The sequence below is a fragment of the Danio rerio genome, chromosome 8 (genome assembly GCF_052040795.2).
Source record: "Danio rerio strain M-AB ecotype USA chromosome 8, GRCz13ab, whole genome shotgun sequence".
Lineage (NCBI taxonomy): Eukaryota > Metazoa > Chordata > Actinopteri > Cypriniformes > Danionidae > Danio > Danio rerio.
In genome coordinates, this window is record NC_141028.1 from 11,623,638 (window position 1) to 11,642,181 (window position 18,544).

General features: G+C 34.3%; 1 protein-coding gene across 17 annotated transcripts in view; it reads left to right on the top strand.

The window, feature by feature from the left end:
* Positions 1–18,544, top strand: part of gripap1 (GRIP1 associated protein 1) — a 99,349-nt gene that overhangs the window by 34,879 nt on the left and 45,926 nt on the right. For all 17 annotated transcript variants that reach the window (XM_087263921.2, XM_087263929.2, XM_087263916.2 and 14 more), the window contains 8 exon segments: positions 11–145; positions 1,694–1,789; positions 4,687–4,899; positions 5,386–5,499; positions 8,350–8,427; positions 11,635–11,730; positions 15,205–15,261; positions 17,401–17,500. In XM_087263921.2, the coding sequence (XP_087120047.1) occupies positions 11–145; positions 1,694–1,789; positions 4,687–4,899; positions 5,386–5,499; positions 8,350–8,427; positions 11,635–11,730; positions 15,205–15,261; positions 17,401–17,500 (889 nt within the window).

Below are 18,544 nucleotides of genomic sequence, written 5' to 3' on the forward strand. Positions count from 1 at the left end.
TTTTTCACAGATCCAAACAGTGAAGACTCAGGAACTGAATTTGCTGAGAGAGCAAAGTCTTGCGCTGAACGCCGAGCTTCAGCAGAGACGTACTGACCAGGAGAGCTTTCTAGCACAGAGAGATGATCTCAACTCACAGCTACAGGTATTTGATTACTGCTGATTTTGATAGCAACTTAACATTTTTTATACTTAAAGCCAGGATAGTTCACCCCAGAAATGAAAATGTACTGACTATTTACTCAGTAGTGGTTATAAAGTTTCATTCTTCTGTTCAACACAAAAGAAGATATTTTGAAGAAAGCTGAAAACCTGTTTGACTTCCATAGTAGGTAAAACAAATACCATGGAAGGCAATGGTTACAAGTTTCCTGCATTAAATATCTTCCTTACACCGAGTTCAGACTTTAGCCCCGATTTCGCCGACAGGTTTTGAGAAATCGCAGACAAATGCTTGAAATAACAAGCAAATCGGTGCTCGTTCATGTGAGTAACAACCACACAGTGTAAACTATCAAAGACGCGATCTGAAAGAATCTATTTATTTATTTGATATGGACATCACAATTACACTGGACAACCAAGAGCATTTGTTTAAGTATTTTAGCAGACTTGTCCACAGAAAGCTAGATAAAACATACACAACATTATAATTCTTTACATAAAATTACTGAAGGCAAAAGCAAATGTGGCATGATCAAACAAATTAATAGTAAACTATTTGTGCAAACTCTGCTGCTGTGTTTTTAACCACTTTTTAAGAACACTACTAAAAATATTTATATTACTTTTGAATTTTGGGATAACCATCACCATTAGTAGTTGTTCGTGTGACTCTGTGAGAGGTTTAATGCTAACTGATTAGATCTGAAAACACCATTGGAACATGATTATTTAAGCATTTAAAAACCAATTTAAAATAAATGTAATAAAACTATCAAAACTAAAAAGGTTTTGTTTACATAAGACATCACAATTATGCTATCGAATAGGCTTTGTCCATAATTTTAACTATAACTTGTTTTTATATCAAGTCAATAGGCTTCAATGTAGTTAAAAAAGCTTGTAACCACGATGCAATGCAATACATCAAGTCAGAGAATAATATTGTGTGAATGTATAATTTTACAGTTTGATGAGTTTAGACTTGTCTTAAACTTCTTATATTTTTCAACATGACTATCAAATTTTAAACTAATGGTACTAAAGGATTCAGTGTCATATCTCTGTATGATTTGCAGCAGTAATATGCTGTATTTTGTACATTATGATATGTGAATAGGATAGAAATCTTATTAAGCTATAATATGAACCGAAATGGAAATACTGGGCCGAAGCCAAAACTGAAAATTCTGGCTGCACTTGGCCAAAAACCAAAAGTGCTTTGTAATAATTATCTATAATTTTGATAATATCATGATATATAAAAATCATGATTTGAACATTAATTTTGGTTTTGTGTAATTAGACACATATTTTTTAAATGTTAAATTACATAAAACAAAAAACAAATCGGACTTTTATTAAAATGTTCAATTACACAAAAAGTTATTTCAACCATGACAAATAAAAATAATTAAATCTTTACATTAACAAATACAGTTAATATGTCTAAGATTTGTATTTAGTTACTCGTATTTGTGTTGTACATAAGAAAAAAAAATATATATATTTTTGTCTTCTTACTGATCAGGAGTCAAATCGAGCAAACAGTCGACTTCTGGAGCAACTCACTGAACTCGGTCTGGAGAAGGATAAGCTACTGCAGGATTTGGAGGAGGCCCGAAAGGTGACGACACACACACACACACACACACACACACACACACACACACACACACACACAGAAAACCTTCTGATCCTTCTGTGGTTCAGTCGGGTGGAAGTAGTTTTGCCGCACTCATTATCTCTGTCTTCATTTAAGCTTCTTTAGTAAATCAAAGCAGAACTCTGCTCGTTCTTTGACCTTTTGACCATCGTAATGACTTTATTAATCTAAAAGCCACAATCGGATTTAGACACAAATGAGATCTGAGAATCACCTCCGGAGTTCTTTTGTATGACTTTTATTTTTTAATTTTCCCCCTCTCTTTAAAATCTGCTTTAAGCAGTTCTGTGCAATATATCAAATATATGGAAATATCTCAAATGTAAATATTGCAGTGGTTGGTTTATGATATATTAGTTATCTAACCCTGGTCTGTTGTTCAAATTGACTACCCTTTCGTTATGTTTGAGGCCGTTTTTGCCTCACATGCTCATTTCACACAGCCGCCATTTTAAAACACGAAAGTGAGGCTGCGGTGGGAAGAAACCCGGAGATATACGATCAGCACTGCAAACATTGCAACAACATGCTGTGGACTATAAACTTCCTGCTGTGGCCGCAATTTCAAAGTGCAGATATGGTGTAAACATCACTTTAATATCATTCAGTTAAGTTTAATTTAAACATTTAAAGGCATACTAGGCATCAAACAAAATCACAATCTAAGAGTGTCCTCGTAGGCTATAGTTTCTGGCACCAGGTAAACATCGTCGGGATGCTTCCCTGCTTCAGCCTATGTAACCTGGTAAGCGAGAAAACATCGCAGTCCTCTGTAGCACACCCTCGTGTACTGAAATTTTAAAAACAGCCATTTCCCGCTAACATTTAAGCTCCATTGAGCCTGTTCTTAAACACCGCTTATTTGCCATAGTATTCACCAGTGCTCAACTGAAATGACTGTGATTGGCTGTGAAGGTCATCAGTTCACCGCTCAGCACCGAGTGCAAACACAGATACACGAACACTGGAGCATTTTAAAGCCACAAAGATCAGTTGATTGCTCGTCTATGTTTGCAATCTGTAAACAGTGGTGAAGTGCAGTGAACTGATGACCTTTACAGCCAATCACAGTCATTTCTGTTGAGCACTGGTGAATACAATGTCAAGTCAGTGGTGTTGCATTTAAATGTGCCAAAAATGCCAGTACCAAAATTCAGTATCCTGACAGGCCTATAGAGTGAAAAAATCAGTTCATTAACTTGAGTTTGATAAATGGCATCTAAAACGTGTTTGGGAAAGGTAAAGTTAGCTAACTAGTGCAATTTCCCTCAACTCCCTTAACTTAAAATGAGATTTAATATCCTTTTTTAATTTTACTTTCCATTCAGAACAAACCTTCGGCTCACTTGGAAAGTGGTGAAATTATAAATTTGTGTCGCTTTCTCTTCACTGATAAGATATACAGCCAAGTACACAACATTCCTGTATGATACTTCAGGGTTTCTTCCCACCGCTGTGTTGATTTCGCTTTTAAAATGGCAGTCTATTGACTTTCATTACAATTACATTTTTTGAATGCAAAGCCATGAAACCATATAATAATCTATTCTTGATGGTTGGTGGTTGTCCCTGTTGGGAAAATGTGTCATTTTTACTGTTGATATTAAATAAATAAACATTGCACTAGAGACCATTCAACTTTGTACACTTTTTTTTTTTTAATACAAAGTCGAACATTTTTATGAATGCGTCCAGTTTTTAGGGGCTTTTTGAATGCATTCAACCAGATGTTGACACCACAGGAACAATCTGTTCAAATGCATTTTCAACCACCTCTGGATGCAGTCGAAAGTTGAAATACTCAATGTTTAATTACCCATTCACACCTGTACTTGCCGTTGTCCAATTGTCTTAATACAAGGTGTGAACAGAGCCTTGGAACACAAAACCTATGCAAATAGTGTGAACTATCTATTTAAACAGCAGTTGCTTAAATTTCATTCAAAAGATCCCTGCACTGCAAAAATGATACGACAAGAGATTTCCAGATCCGATCACGCAGTTTCAGACTTGATCGAAATCGTATGTTACCTCCCGATCAGGACTCGAATGTATATGTATTAACTATAGTTATGAGGTGGCACAGAGTTAGACCTCTTTCTTGACTTCACACAGAAACAGCAGCGCGTGCAGCATGACATCACTTTGTTGCAGAGACGCTATTGGTTAAATGCTGGAAGCATTTAACATGGAAGCAGTATAAAGCGGAAAGTGCGAGTATGTCTGCAGTCTGGAGGTATTATAAAGTTGATGACGACGGAAATGGCATAGCAAACTGTGACAAATGTATACTTGGGATTGCCTGCCGGGTATTTTAAGTTGAGGTGCTATGTGTTTTTATATGAGATTTTCTCCAAATGTACTGTTGCACTAAAGTCCAACAGTGAAAAGTTTATGTTATTTATTATTTGACTGTTCAAGCTACCTCACAGAATGTTAAAATTAGGTGAATTAAATAAAAAATAAGTAGCATCCTGGATCTGTTTCTTCGGGGTTTTGTTTTTTTTTATATTATAGAAGTATCGGATCAGGTTTTGACAGATCCTCAAAAGGGAATGTCTCTGACTCGGGCGAAAAAATTGGGACATCTCTAACAAAAAGTCATGTTTACATTTTATGTTATTCATGTTTTAACTACATCAAGTTTAACTAGAAAATTTTTAGTCTGTTTGATTTGATATAAGTTGAGATGGCTTGAAAAGTTAGTTTGATTCAACAACAACAACAACAAAAATAATAATACTGCAAGAATTTTTTTTTACACTGTGATTGAATCTCGTTAATGAAACTAACACAGTTTCATTTAAAACTAACTGCAGCAAAGATCAGAAGACAGTTAAGTTCCTTTATTCTTTCAGACAGCAGATAAGCGTAAGGTCATGCTGGATGAACTGGCCATTGAGACGGCGCAGGAAAAGTCTCGGCACAAAGAGGAGCTCAGTAATGTGCGCTTACAGCATGAGAAGGAGGTGCTGAGTATCAGAGCTCGATACGAGAAGGAGCTTCGAGGCCTCCATGAAGAGAAGAACCGCATTGAAGAGGAGATCCGCTCTCAGCTACGAGATGAGAGGGTAAGAAACTTGCTGAATCAGTGACTAAAAGTTTACAGGTTTACACTTTCCACAAATAACTTACAGGTATAGTTCACCTAAAAATAAAAACATACTCTTTATGTACTCACCCTTAAGTGGCTCCAAACATTTATGAGTTTTTTTCTTCTGCTGAATGCAAAAGAAGATATTTTGAAGAATGCGGGAAAACTGTAAACATTCAATTTCATAGTAGAAAAAACAATGGAAGTCAATGGTTACAGGTTTCCAACATTTTTTAAAATATTTTTAATATTTATTTGTGTTTAACAGAAGAAAGAAACTCAGAAAGGTTTAAAATAACTAAAGGGAGAGTAAATGATGACTGTTCGGTTTTAAGTGAATTATCTCTTTAACTTCAGATTTCTCCTGCTGGAGTGTGTCTGTATAAAGTGTACTTTGTGAAAAAATTAAAATTTCTACTCTCGTTTTGATATTTTTTTTTAATTGATAAATTTTTTCCTTTAGGCACGTACCAAAGAGCTTGAAGGTCTTCAGCCATACGTGGAGGAGCTGAAGGCCCAGGTTCAGTCTATGGAGGGAACGAAGGGCTGGTTTGAGCGCAGACTCAAGGAAGCAGAGGTAATGATTGTTTACTGTTCTTTCTCACTGACAGAGATGGAAGCTTTGTTGTTTTGCTTCTGGTTACATCAGTATCATTCTGACCACATGATGTCAGTGTTGTTTTTGTCGTTACTGTTTCAGACTTTTAAATACCAAGTGGACCAAAGAAAAACATTTATTTAAAAACACTCACTTTTGTTTTGTTTTTGTTTTGTTGTTTCAGTGGATTTATGATAAATTCAGTATTTTTTTAAAGTTTATTTTATTTTTGAATTTTAAACTTTAAAATTAACTTTGTCCAACTTGTTTAAGAACATGACTTTGATTGATATGAATAAATATTTATTTATTTATTTAATAATTTATTTATTTATAATTACATTTCTTGTTGTATTTGTTTATAATAATGTTTATTTATAATGTTTATTTTAAACTTCATTGTTCCAGATTTTAAAATGCCAAAAGTGTGAAAAATAAATAACTTGAGCTGATTAATGTTTTTATTTTTATAAGTTTGAAATGGAAAATGGTTAAATATATATTTTTATTATATATGTTGCTTTTATATTTAAACTAAGTATTTTAAACTGTCAATTGGTGCAAAAACAGCATTTTAAACGTTTCTTCTGCATTTCAGTTTGATGTATATTTTACTTTTATTCATTTAATTATTTTCTTTTTACATTAAAAAAATCTTTAAATGTTACAAACTTTGTAGGGCAAATGGTAAAAAGAAGGACATTTTAGTGTATTTACTTGACATTTTAAAGAGCCCCTATTATGCATTAAAAAATGCCATATTTTGGTTTTGGGGGTCTCCAACAACAGGCTGATATGCATGCAAGGTCAAAAAACACTTTCATTGACTGATCGTATGTATTTATTTTTACCTAATTATTTTAATGACTCCCATATGATTCGTTCAGCAATTAATTTGCCCTCAAACCTCTCCTTAGAGCAATGCTAATCTGTGCTCATTGTTCCGATGGCCCAGTCTGTTGTGATAGGTCGACTGCGTTAAGCGCGAGACAGAGAGAGATGCCCACCATGGCTTATCAACAATTTTAAAGTAGTCAGAGTGCAGTGTATGTGTGAGCCCAGTGCATTAAAGCAATGCAGTTTAACACCAGCATATTGCTCTATTCTTAACCATGACACACATTCAGTGTTAATCCATACAGTGGCAGTAGCTAAACTATTTTGAAACTTGACTGTAGCACGTGTGTAGGAACAGCTGACGGTGGCCATAGCAATGGCTAAATGCGAAGGATCGTGAGCTCACAATCGCATTTAAATCTGTAAACAAAGCCGCACATGTGACATTTTCAACGTGGTTTTAGATACGATATGAGAATATAAAGAGTTAAGCAGATACAGTACAAGCGTTTACAAGTAACAAAACACAATGAAATCTCACTTACTTACACTTGTGAAATGGAGGAAGAAACTGATCCATGAACTTTATACTGTAAAGTTCCAGTCGAGCTCTGACAAAGTTCCATAAAATAATAGTCTTTCCTGATTCTTTCTTTAACAAACTCGACAAATCCCCCTTTGTAAGGGTGTAGATTGCTAAAGCACTTGTCAGAAAAAGTGACAGGAACGCAGCACAAGGCTGGGGCTATACTGCTGAGGTATATTTGCAAAAATAAACTTAAACCACTGACTTTTCACAGCCTCATCTTTGGGTACGGAAATTAACACTAACTTTCTCTCACACTTTAGAGCACAGCGTCTATGCCACTTGATATAACTGAGATCTGCTACAGTGTTTGCTGGGGGCTTCAATTTTCCTGGGTCTGCTTACACAACAAATGGGCAGGGCTTGAGTTCGGTATTAACGTCATGCCAACACAGCTAAAGACTTGTTACAGTGGTGATTCATTCGAACCACTACGAGTCAACTTTTTTACAGATGAATCAATATTTTTAAACGCGTTGCACTTTCACACTGCAAAAAAATGCTTTTCTTACTTAGATTTTTTGTCTTGTTTCTAGTCCAAATATCTACAAATTCTTAAATCAAGAAGCATTTTCTTGACAAGCAAAACCCATTGTCTTGTTTTAAGAAATAATTTGCCAAAATGAAGTGAGTTTTTCCTCAAATCAAGCAAAATAATCTGCCAATGGGTTAAGTAAAATAATTTTGTTTTTCGATTTGTGATAAGATTATTTTGCTTACCCCATTGGCAGATTTTTTAGCTTGATTTAAGGAAAAACTGACTTTATTTTGGCATATTATTTCTTAAACAAGACAATATGTTTTGCTTGTCTAGAAAATGCTTCTTGATTTAAGAACTTGTAGATATTTGGACTAGAAACAAGACAAAAAATCTAAGTAAGAAAAGCATTTTTTACAGTGCAGATTTAAGCCTTTGTTACACACTGCATGGAAGATAATTTTTAAAAACCCATAATAGGGGCTCTTTAATGTCTTTTATGTTTACTTGTATATTTCTGACTGTAGACTCTTAGAAATTGCAATAAAGACAAGAGAACTTTACTGAATTGTTATATATAAAATAAAAATTTCTGTTACACTCCCTATTTAAAATTCTGGGGTCGATTTGTGTTAGGATAACCTGAAGAAATTAAGTTAACTTGTTAGTTTTTACAAATTTAAGTGGATTGAACATAAAACAATCAAGTTGTCGCAATAAAAACTTCAAGAACTGCGTTGTATCAGCTCATTTTAAATAAGTACAGCAAAAGTTTTTTTTTTTTTGAAGTTTAAGTCTAATAGTAGCTGAATAGTTTTCACTTTCATATTTCAAGCCAAACGATATTACATTAATTTTAAAATGTTTAAAAACTTTTTTCCCTGTATGATTTATTGTTGCTGTTGTGATTTGTGTGTGTGGTGAACAGGAGACTATGGAAAGGAGCAAACTGGACCACGCAGAAGAGATCAAGCGGCTACAGAAAGATCACACTCTCCAGCTGGAGGTACATTTCTTGTGTTTGTGATGATAAAAACACATTTGATGTTTGACACTTAACGGATGAAATAAGAGTGGTAAAACTATATTTAGTAGATATTTCATTTTTGTGACATTTGCTGTCTTCATACATATTCAAGTCTCAGAAACAGTCAGATCAGAAGGCTTCATTCTGTCACGTCTTGTTGAGCTGATGGATATTTGCTTGACGGATTTTTGTTTAATGAGCTGAAAAGACAATCTGAAATGCATGAAGCATATTTATCATCCGTAGGTGTTCAAAATCTCACAATGAGGCCATGAAAACACATGTTCATATCCCACAAAATGACTTCTGTTTTCAACAAAGTAGCATTTGATTGCATTTAATTTAGGATTCTTTTGACCTGAACCACCAATAAAAATCCTGGCTGTCGCTATGGTCACTCCATCTCTGTTGTGACTTGGTTTTATCCTCCATGATTTGATTGGATTGTGAGAAGGATATAATATTAACGTTTACATTTTTTTATGAGCCATAGTTTCTTGGTAATGTCAGCACAAAAGAAAAGTTATTTCAGAAGTTTTGTTTTGATGAAAGGATTTGATAACAGAATTGATATTCTTTAGAACTCGCTTTCTGCTGACATAACCAAGGGTGGAAATTGTTTTATTCAGGCTAAAACTTTTCAAAAGTTTTTTCTTTTATGTTTTATTAAACATAGTTTTCTAACAAAACAAACAGTATCCATCAGACTGGTCAGAGAGGGACAGATTCTTCTACTTTGCTAATCATTGTATAAACCTCTGCAAATAACTAATGAGTAAAAAAAACATAAATGTAAAGGACAATGCCTGACAAAAGTCTTGTCGCCTATCCAAGTTTTAGGAACAACAAATAATAACTTGACTTCTAGTTGATTATTTGGTATCATAAGAGGCTTAAACGAAAGGCAAATGCCTCTAAATTACGCTTGTTTACCTGTAATACAATATGATCTTGACTTGATTTTTAATTATTTAATTAGAACAGTAAGGTCTAACTTTGCTTAGACAAAAGTCTTGTCATTTAACAGAAAAAATATACAGTATAGAACAGGGATCCCCAATCTTGTTCCTGGAGGTTTGGTGTCCTGCAGATTTTACCTCCAACTCTAATCAAACACACCTGAACAAGCTAATCAAGGTATTACTAGGTATACTTGAAACACCCAGGCAGGTGTGTTGAGGCAAGTTGGAGCTAAACCCTGCAGGGTACCGGACCTCCAGGATGAGATTGGTGACCCCTGGTATAGAATATAAAGTCATGGTGCAGTGGAAAAAGAATTAATATTGTGTATGACTCCCATGAGCTTGGAGGACATGCATCTCTGCAATGACTCAAATAACCTATTAATAAAGTCATCTGGAATGGCAAAGAAAGCCTTCTTGCAGAAGATTCTTTGGATTCATCTTCAATGCCTCCTCCTTCATCTTACCCCAGACATGCTCGATAATGTACATGTCTGGTGACTGGGCTGGCCAATCCTAGAGCACCTTGACCTTCTTTGCTTTCAGGAACTTTGATGTGGAGGCTGAAGTACGAGAAGGAGCGCAATCCTGCTGAAGTATTTGCCCTCCCCTTTGGTTTGTAATGTAATGGGCAGCACAAATGTCTTGATTCCTCAGGCTGTTGATGTTGCCATCCACTCTGCAGATTTCCTGCACACCCCCACACTGAACATAACCCCAAACCATGATTTTTCCTCTCATCAAACTTCAGTGTTTTTTGTGAGAATCTTAGGTCCATACTGGTACCAATAGGTCTTCTGCAGTATTTGTGATGATTGGGATGCAGTTCAAAAGATAATTATTCTGAAAAATCTACCTTCTGCCACTTTTCTAAATGATCAGCTAGAAGTCAAGTTATTATATGTAGCTCTTACTGTACAATTGGGATCGACGACAAGACTTTTGTCAGGCAGTGTGTGTGAATCCAAAAACATGAAAGTACATCTCTCGACACCTGTCATTTATCTGAATTTGACAAAGTTAAATACATTTTTATTAAATAAAATCTTCACCGAACCGGTGTCCTTAAAATGTTAGACGTTGTGTTGCCTTTTTAAGTCAATAAATTTGATATTTGAAATTTTATTCTATTGGAGCTTTTGGTGTTAAAAAAAACTTAATTTCTAAGATATTGGTATTTAGTTTAAATCGCAAATGTAAATGCTTACTTACATACTCCCAGGGCCATTTACATCGAAGTTGATATTTAACCGCACCATGTTGGTGATTGATAACACTTAATTTTTACGAGATGGGTCGTTAGCCCAACGCTCAACAACCAACTTGAAGAACCAGGACATAAACACATACACTACGGACAATATAGCTTACCCAATTCACCTATAGTGCATGTGTTTGGACCGGAGCACCCGGAGGAATCCCACGCCAACACAGGGAGAACATGCAAACTCCACACAGATATGCCAACTGAGCCAGCCGGGGCTTAAACTAGTGATCTTCTTGCTGTGAGGTGACATTACCCACTGTGCCACCCTAAATTTAAAGGCTTAATTAGGTTAACTAGACAAGTTAAGTTACATAGGAAAGTTATTGGACAGCAATAGTTTCTTCTGGAGTCAATAAAATTTTTTTTTTTTTAAATTCTTAAAAGGGCTCATAATATTGACAATATATTCATTCATTTATTTTCTTTTCGGCTTAGACCACCGTGTCGCCACCGTGGAATGAACCGCCAACTTATCCAGCAAATGTTTTACTCAGCGGAAGTCCTTCCAGCCGCAACCCATCACTGGGAGACACACGCTCATTCACACACTCATACAATATAGTCAATGTTTAGCCTACCCAATTCACCTGTACCACATGTCTTTGGACTTGTGGGGGAAAATGCTGCACGCGGAGGAAACCAACGCAAACACGGGTGGAAATGCAAACACCACACAGAAATGCGAATTGACCCAGCCGAGGCTCGATCCAGTGACCTTCTTGCTGTGAGGCAAACATGCAACCCACTGCGCCACCTATCATTTAATTTTCAAAAATACTGTGAACATGTCCTTGCTCTGTTAGACATCCTTTTATGTAAATATTGGAGGAAATTGGATTTTTTACAAACACAAAATGTGCAATAAACAAGTGTATAATGGTTTGTTCTGTGCAGAGCGTATCCATTTTATCCTTGCATTTTGACTGAATGGCTTAAAGAACACGTTTTCTTTCTCAGGCTAAAGCCGCTGAGGTGGATGCAGTCCAACAGCAAGTGACAGAGATGGAGAAAGAGAGAGAAGATCTCAACAACACAATCGGCAAACTCAAACAGGTGCGTGAGCTGAACAGACTCTTCTTTAGTCTCTTTCCTAGCAGCTCCACCAGTGTGTTTGTTCTTCTGCGTGATGAGAAGCATGTGTTTTTAAGATGCTAAATGCGGCACGACTCAGATGGAGGATAATATGGGGGTGTGATCGCCGGAGCTCAGCAGTAATTTCAGATGTGACTCAAGAACGATGCGTGACTCGACAGTAGGATGAGACTGTTCTTCTGTAAGCATCTGGTGCCAGCAGCTCATCAGGGATTTTTCGTTTTCAGAGATGTGATATTGGTGTTTCCTGCTCTCGTATGAGTTTTTTTTTTTTAGGATGATTTATTATGACTTTTGCTTTGCTGTGATTTTACTTGTGTCATGGATGTTTTTTTATATATACAGTTAAAGTCAGAATTATTAGCCCTCCTAAATTATTAGCCCCCTGTATATTTTTCCCCAATTTCTGTTTAACAGAAAGAAGTTTTTTCAACAGATTTCTAAACATTATAGTATTAATAACTAATTTCTAATAACCATTTGTTTTATCTTTACCATGATGACAGTACATAATATTGTACTAGATATTTTTTAAGATACTAGTATTCAGCTCAAAATGACATGTAAAGGCTTATCTGACCCTTAAGGTCTTAGACCTGTAGAACTGACCCATCGAATACATATACACAGCAAGAGACAATCTATCATAAAAACCCAAGGTTGTTTCTCCGTACTCTCAGCTGTCGTATTAAACTTGTTCAAAACGATTAAAAACAGCATTCAGGCTGCTAAATTTTTACTACAAAAAGTCTATCTTGCATAAAAAGGAAAATCACTTAAAACAGAATAAACACAAAATAATAATAATAATAATAGTAATCATATTAAAATCACTTTTAACAGTATTAACACATGATTTTACAAATAAGAAAACGGTTGTTTTCAATTATCCGGGTCCTTTAGTTCCACTCGAGGTCTCCATGACCTCTGACCTAGTTTGGTGGCTCCGGAAGTTAAAATAGACAGACAAAGAGAGGAGCAAGAACACTGAACATTCTTATATTATATTAAGAAATTATTTTAACTTTATTCATTAGTCAAAATCATTTTAAGAATAAATACTGATTCAAATAATCATTTTAATAAAGCAATGAGAAAAAGGATAAACGTGGATGCATGCTGGGACTGATTGGAAGGCAGAAATCCAAAACCATCAAGGTTACTTAGGCAGGTTAGGGTAATTAGGTAAGTCGTTGTATATCATTGGTTTGTTCTGTAGATGTTCGAAAAAATATTACTTGAGGGGGCTAATAATATTGACCTTAATATGGTTTAAGAGAAATTTAAAACTGCTTTTATTTTAGCCGAAATAAAACAAATAAGACTTTCTCCAGAAGAAAAAATATAATAAGGAAATACTGTGAAAAATTCCTTGCTGTGTTATTAAACATTCTTTAGGGAATATATGAAAAATAAATAAATAAAATATACAGGATGGCAAATAATTTTGAAACTGAAACTCAACAGAAAGATTTTAAAACATTATACACTTAAAAAAATACTGCGTTAAATCATGCAAAAGGATGTGTTTAAAAATATTAAATGGTGAATAAATTGATTGTAAAAAGTTACATTTGAGTTTTGGAACGGTTGATTGGAACTTTTGGATCAGTACAAAAAAATGCAGGCAAATATAGTGGGTTTCTTACAAAAACTTAAATATTAGGGCTGCCCAATATTGGGAAAAATGTACATTGTGATATTTAATTTTTTTGCAATTTATATTGTGATTTTTCTCAAGATAGCTTAATGATTTTCAATTTATTGGGATGATTTTGAAAGTGAGTGCATAAAATAAAATCAAGTCCGACGCAGAGATAAATAGAGCAAATATACAAATGATACATTAATAAAATAATCAAATGTACAAAAAAATGATATTATTTATTGTGTAAATAATTAAATACAATTAATCTTTGCTAAAGCGACAAACAAAATGCACAAGAAATAATTTAAACAGGCCTTAAAAATGCAAGCAATTGATAAACTTTTACTTTATAAGTTATGGGTAGACTATAAATTGCAAAATTCTAATGTGTTCTAAATTGTTATACCTGGTTAACTATAATCCTGACTCAACATTGCATGTTTTGCAATGTAACTATTGTGTACTCGCACATTGCGATATCGATGCTAAAACGAGATATTGTGCAGCCCTTATATATATATATATATATATATATATATATATATATATATATATTTATAATAACCACTTGTATTACTATAATGTTGCAAATATTTTTTTTCAAATGTTAGTGTTTCATGTGTCAATGTTACATCTGAAAATACTGAAAAATAAAACAGTTTCCCCAAAAGTATTAAGCAGCACAACTGATATTCGTAGACTTGACTTTGAAAAATTCACAGTTGCCATCGCAAATAAAAATGTTCAAATAATATTAAAAAAATAATATAAATAATAATATTTTATAATGCATTGTTGATCAAATCAATGTTGTCTTGGTGGGCATGAGATAATTCTTTACATTTTTATTATTATTTTTTTTTTATTCTTACCAATCCAAAATTTTTGAATGTCAGTCTATACTTGCATGAATTAGACTCTCATATACTCAACTCAACTCACTTTATTTCAATAGCACTTTCACCAAACCACAATGGGTACCAAATTGATGTACATAAAACACATAAAACACATGCAAATATACACAAATCCAAAATACACAAACTCACATCACATGAATAAAAGCTAAAGAAAATAAGTGTGTTTTCAGTGACCTCTGAAATGACTCTAAAGTTTAAGCTGTTCTTAAGGAGAGTGGAAGATCGTTCCAGAGTCTTGGAGCTGCTACTGAAAAAGCTCCATCACCTCGACCTTTTTAGCGTGATCGTGGAACTTGCAAATAGAGCCAATCCTTAGAGCGAAGAGATCTCACAGGTTGGTGTATAATAATTAGCTCAGAAATATACTCAGGGCAAGGCCATGGAGGGATTTAAAAACATACAACAGAACTTTGTACTGAATCCTAAACTGGCAGTGAATAGAAACCAGTAAAGGTGTAATGTGTTCTCGTTTCTTTATGCCTGCCTGTTCTGGACCAGCTGCAGTCATGAGAGAGAGGCCCGACTCACACCCAGATACAATGCGTTGCAATAGTCCAGACAAGGAGAGATGAAAGCATGAACAACCTTTTCCAAATCACTGAAAGAGAGGACAGACTTCAGCTTGGCAATATATCTAAAATAGAAAAAACTTATTTTTAACAACCACAATAAAAAAAATAAAAAAAAACGCAATAAAAAAAAATAAAACTATTTTTTCTGCAAAGACAGTTGCTCGGAAAAATCATTTAAAATGCATTATTTTGAAATATTGTTGTATATGTTTCTTCAAAAGTGCTTTCTTAAAAAAAAAAAAAAAAAAACGTTTTTAAATATATAGGTTCATTGACCTTTGTTTGTATATTTCAGGAGATTAAAGACACCGTGGATGGACAGAGAATCCTGGAGAAAAAAGGTAGTTCAGCGGTAAGTAGGCAATCCAGCCAGGGAAATAAAGATGAGTCAGGGCTTTCCCTTCTCTCCATTTCCCAGAAAGTGAATTAAAATAGTCCCAAGCGATAGGCAGGACACCTCTCTGCCCTACAGACCTGAAACCAGACCTCACGTTGAGGAGGGTCGATCAGCTTTCATTAACGCTGTAGCCGTTTCATCAATACAATACGCTTTGACACTTCATTGATTCTCTGTGTGTTTACAGCTCCAGAAGATTTCCATACCTTTAGTTTAATACAGTTTTGGCTATAGTTTCTTTGGCATTGTTTATCGGTCACAATGTTTATTCGGTTACAAATGGACTCCCTCTGGTGAAACTCCTTTTAGGCTATACTTGAAGTGATTTTGGCCACATGTGGATGTAATTTCATATAACTTCCTCTCTTTCTTAAATTCCTTAAAAAGCAAAGAGCTTTTTGGGAGTGCTGCTCCTGCAAAAAATAACAGACAGGATGTTTAGGTCATGTGAAGTTGCTGTCTTTCTCTTTCTCTTCACACAGTTGAAGTCAAAATTATTAGCTCTTCTGTGAATTTTCCATTCTTTTTTAAAAATATTTTCCCAAATTATGTTTAATGAAGAATGGATTTTTTTACAGTATTATAATATAAGTTTTTTTCGTCTAGTGAAATTCTTATTTGTTTTATTTTGGCTACAATCAAAGCAATTTAAAATAAAAATAAAAACATTTTAAGGTTAATTTTATTAGCCCCCTTAAGCAATATTTTCGATTGTCAAATTACTGTTATTATAATAATAATGATAATAACAATATATTTTATTTGTAATGCGCTTTTCTTAGACTCAAAGCGCTACAGGGCAAAATACTAACAATACAAGACCAAATGCCAACAATAGCAGAAACCGTACAACAATAAAAAACATGCAATAAAACAATAAGAATATAAACCATAAGATAGAATAAAGTTAACAAAATGATCATCTCAAGTTAAAAGCAATGCTAAAAAGTCGAGTCTTAAGAAGTGCTTAAAACAGTTCAGAGAAGTGGCATTCCTAATACTAATGGGTTGTGCATTCCACTGCTTAGGTGCACTGTAGAGAAAGCCCTACTACCCATGGTCTTGAGTTTACAGCGTGGCTGATAAAGGATAAGCACTGATGCTGTACAAAAACTGCGGGCTGGATATACAACAACAACTTGCTTAATTACCCTAACTTACAAAATGAATCTAGCTAAGCCTTTAAATGTCTCTATAAGCTGAATACAAGTATTTTGAAAAATATCTAGTAAAATATTATGTACTGTCATCATGGCAAAGATGAAAGAAATCAGTTATTAAATCTATTATGATTAGAAATGTGCTGAATTTTTTTAATTTAAACTAATTACGAAAAAAATATGTATGTGGGCTAATAATTTTGACTTCAACTGTATATATATTCTTGGCTAATATTCAGATATTTTTGACTGAAGCTTAACGGGATAGTTCACCCTAAAATTGATGTTTTTACACATTGAATTGAACTTTTACTCACCCAGAGGTTATCCAAGACGTAGGTACTTCAGTCGAACATTAAGTACATTTTTTAACTGAAACATTATTTAACTGATTCATATAAGGGCAGTGAATAGTGATAAGTATTTTAGAATAAAACAAACACATACAAATAAGTCAAAATCTATACCAATGGCTCCTAGTGACTAATGGTCTTGTGCAATAAATGAAACATGGTTCATTCATTCATTTTCCTTTGGATTAGTCCTTATCAGGGGTCACCACAGTGAAATAAACCAACTATTTAGTTTATCAAATTCACCTACCGCATGTCTTTGGACTGTGGGGGAAACTGTAGCATCCATGAAAACCCACGCAAACACGGGGAGAACATGCTAACTCCACACAGAAATGTCAACTGGCCCAACAGGAAGTCAAATCAGCGACCTTCTTGCTGTTAGGCGATAGGGCTAACAGCTCAGCCACTGTGCCGCCCAAATGAAACATTATTTACAATATTACTAGAAAACTACGCACATTTGTAATGGACTATAGTATATTTTGTTTTGAAATACTATTGCGGCCTCTGAATGTACTGTATTTGTAATCTACTAAATGTCCATCAGATCAAAAATAACGTCATTTATTCTTCTGCAGCTGAAAGACTTGAAGAGGCAGCTCCATCTAGAGAGAAAGAGAGCCGATAAACTCCAGGAGCGACTGCAGGAAATCCTAACCAACACTAAAACCAGAACAGGTGAACTTTTTCTTTATATTTGTTAAGTGAAGTGTAACGTACACAAATACAATTCATTGAACATGCACACAGTGACATCACCTGTTTTCTAAAAACTCAGGTTAGCTATGCTTATGTAAATTTAACTGTTAAAAGCTGTTAGTTGCTAGTCAATTAGTTAAAGTTATCAGTAGCTAATAAAGGCATGGTAACTAATAACCTTAACTTTTCTGATTTTGATTATAATGCAATAATGTGCACTGTAAAGCTGCTTCGAAACAATAATTATTGTAAAAAGCGCTATACAAATAAACTTGAATTAAATTTGATTTAACATGGAAAGGATCATGGTTGTTTTATTAGTCTCCTACAATAGGTTATCATTTATACTAGATTAAAAAATACCCTACATTTGTCATAAAATACATTTAAAATCACAGTGTTTCTCAAAAAATCAACAACGAATTTATTACAGGGGTTGAGTTTGCAGACAGCCAATGAAAAGGATAGTCTGTCATTATGCAAATGTGTTACAAATCTATTTCAATAAGTAGATTGCAGAAATGAAGCCAGAACTCTAGATGACTCTTTTTAGAGGTTTATAATTGATTCTTTTATTTAACTGACTTTAATTCTATACACCATTTATCTGTACATCTTTGCAGACCTTTTTCATTTGCAAACAGTTGACTTCATGGACTTCAACTGTATGTATTGATATATAGAATATGTTGTGCAGCCCTATCACAAACCTTTTTTTTTTCTGTTGAACACAAAAGAATGTTAGAAATCCTTAACCATTGACTTTCATTGTATTTTTTTTAATGGAAGGCATCAGTTACAGGTTTCTGTCATTTTTCAAAATATCTTCTTTTATGTTTAATAGAAAAAGGAAATGTATAAATGTTTTGAACCACTTGTGACTGAGTAAGTTGTGAGTAAATTTTAGTTTTTGAATGAACTATCCCTTTAACACTTTACGACATATTCACTCTAGTCTCCAGATAACACTTGTAAATACAGGGAATACGGCTGTTTAATGCAGTCGACCACCCTCTCAGGTGA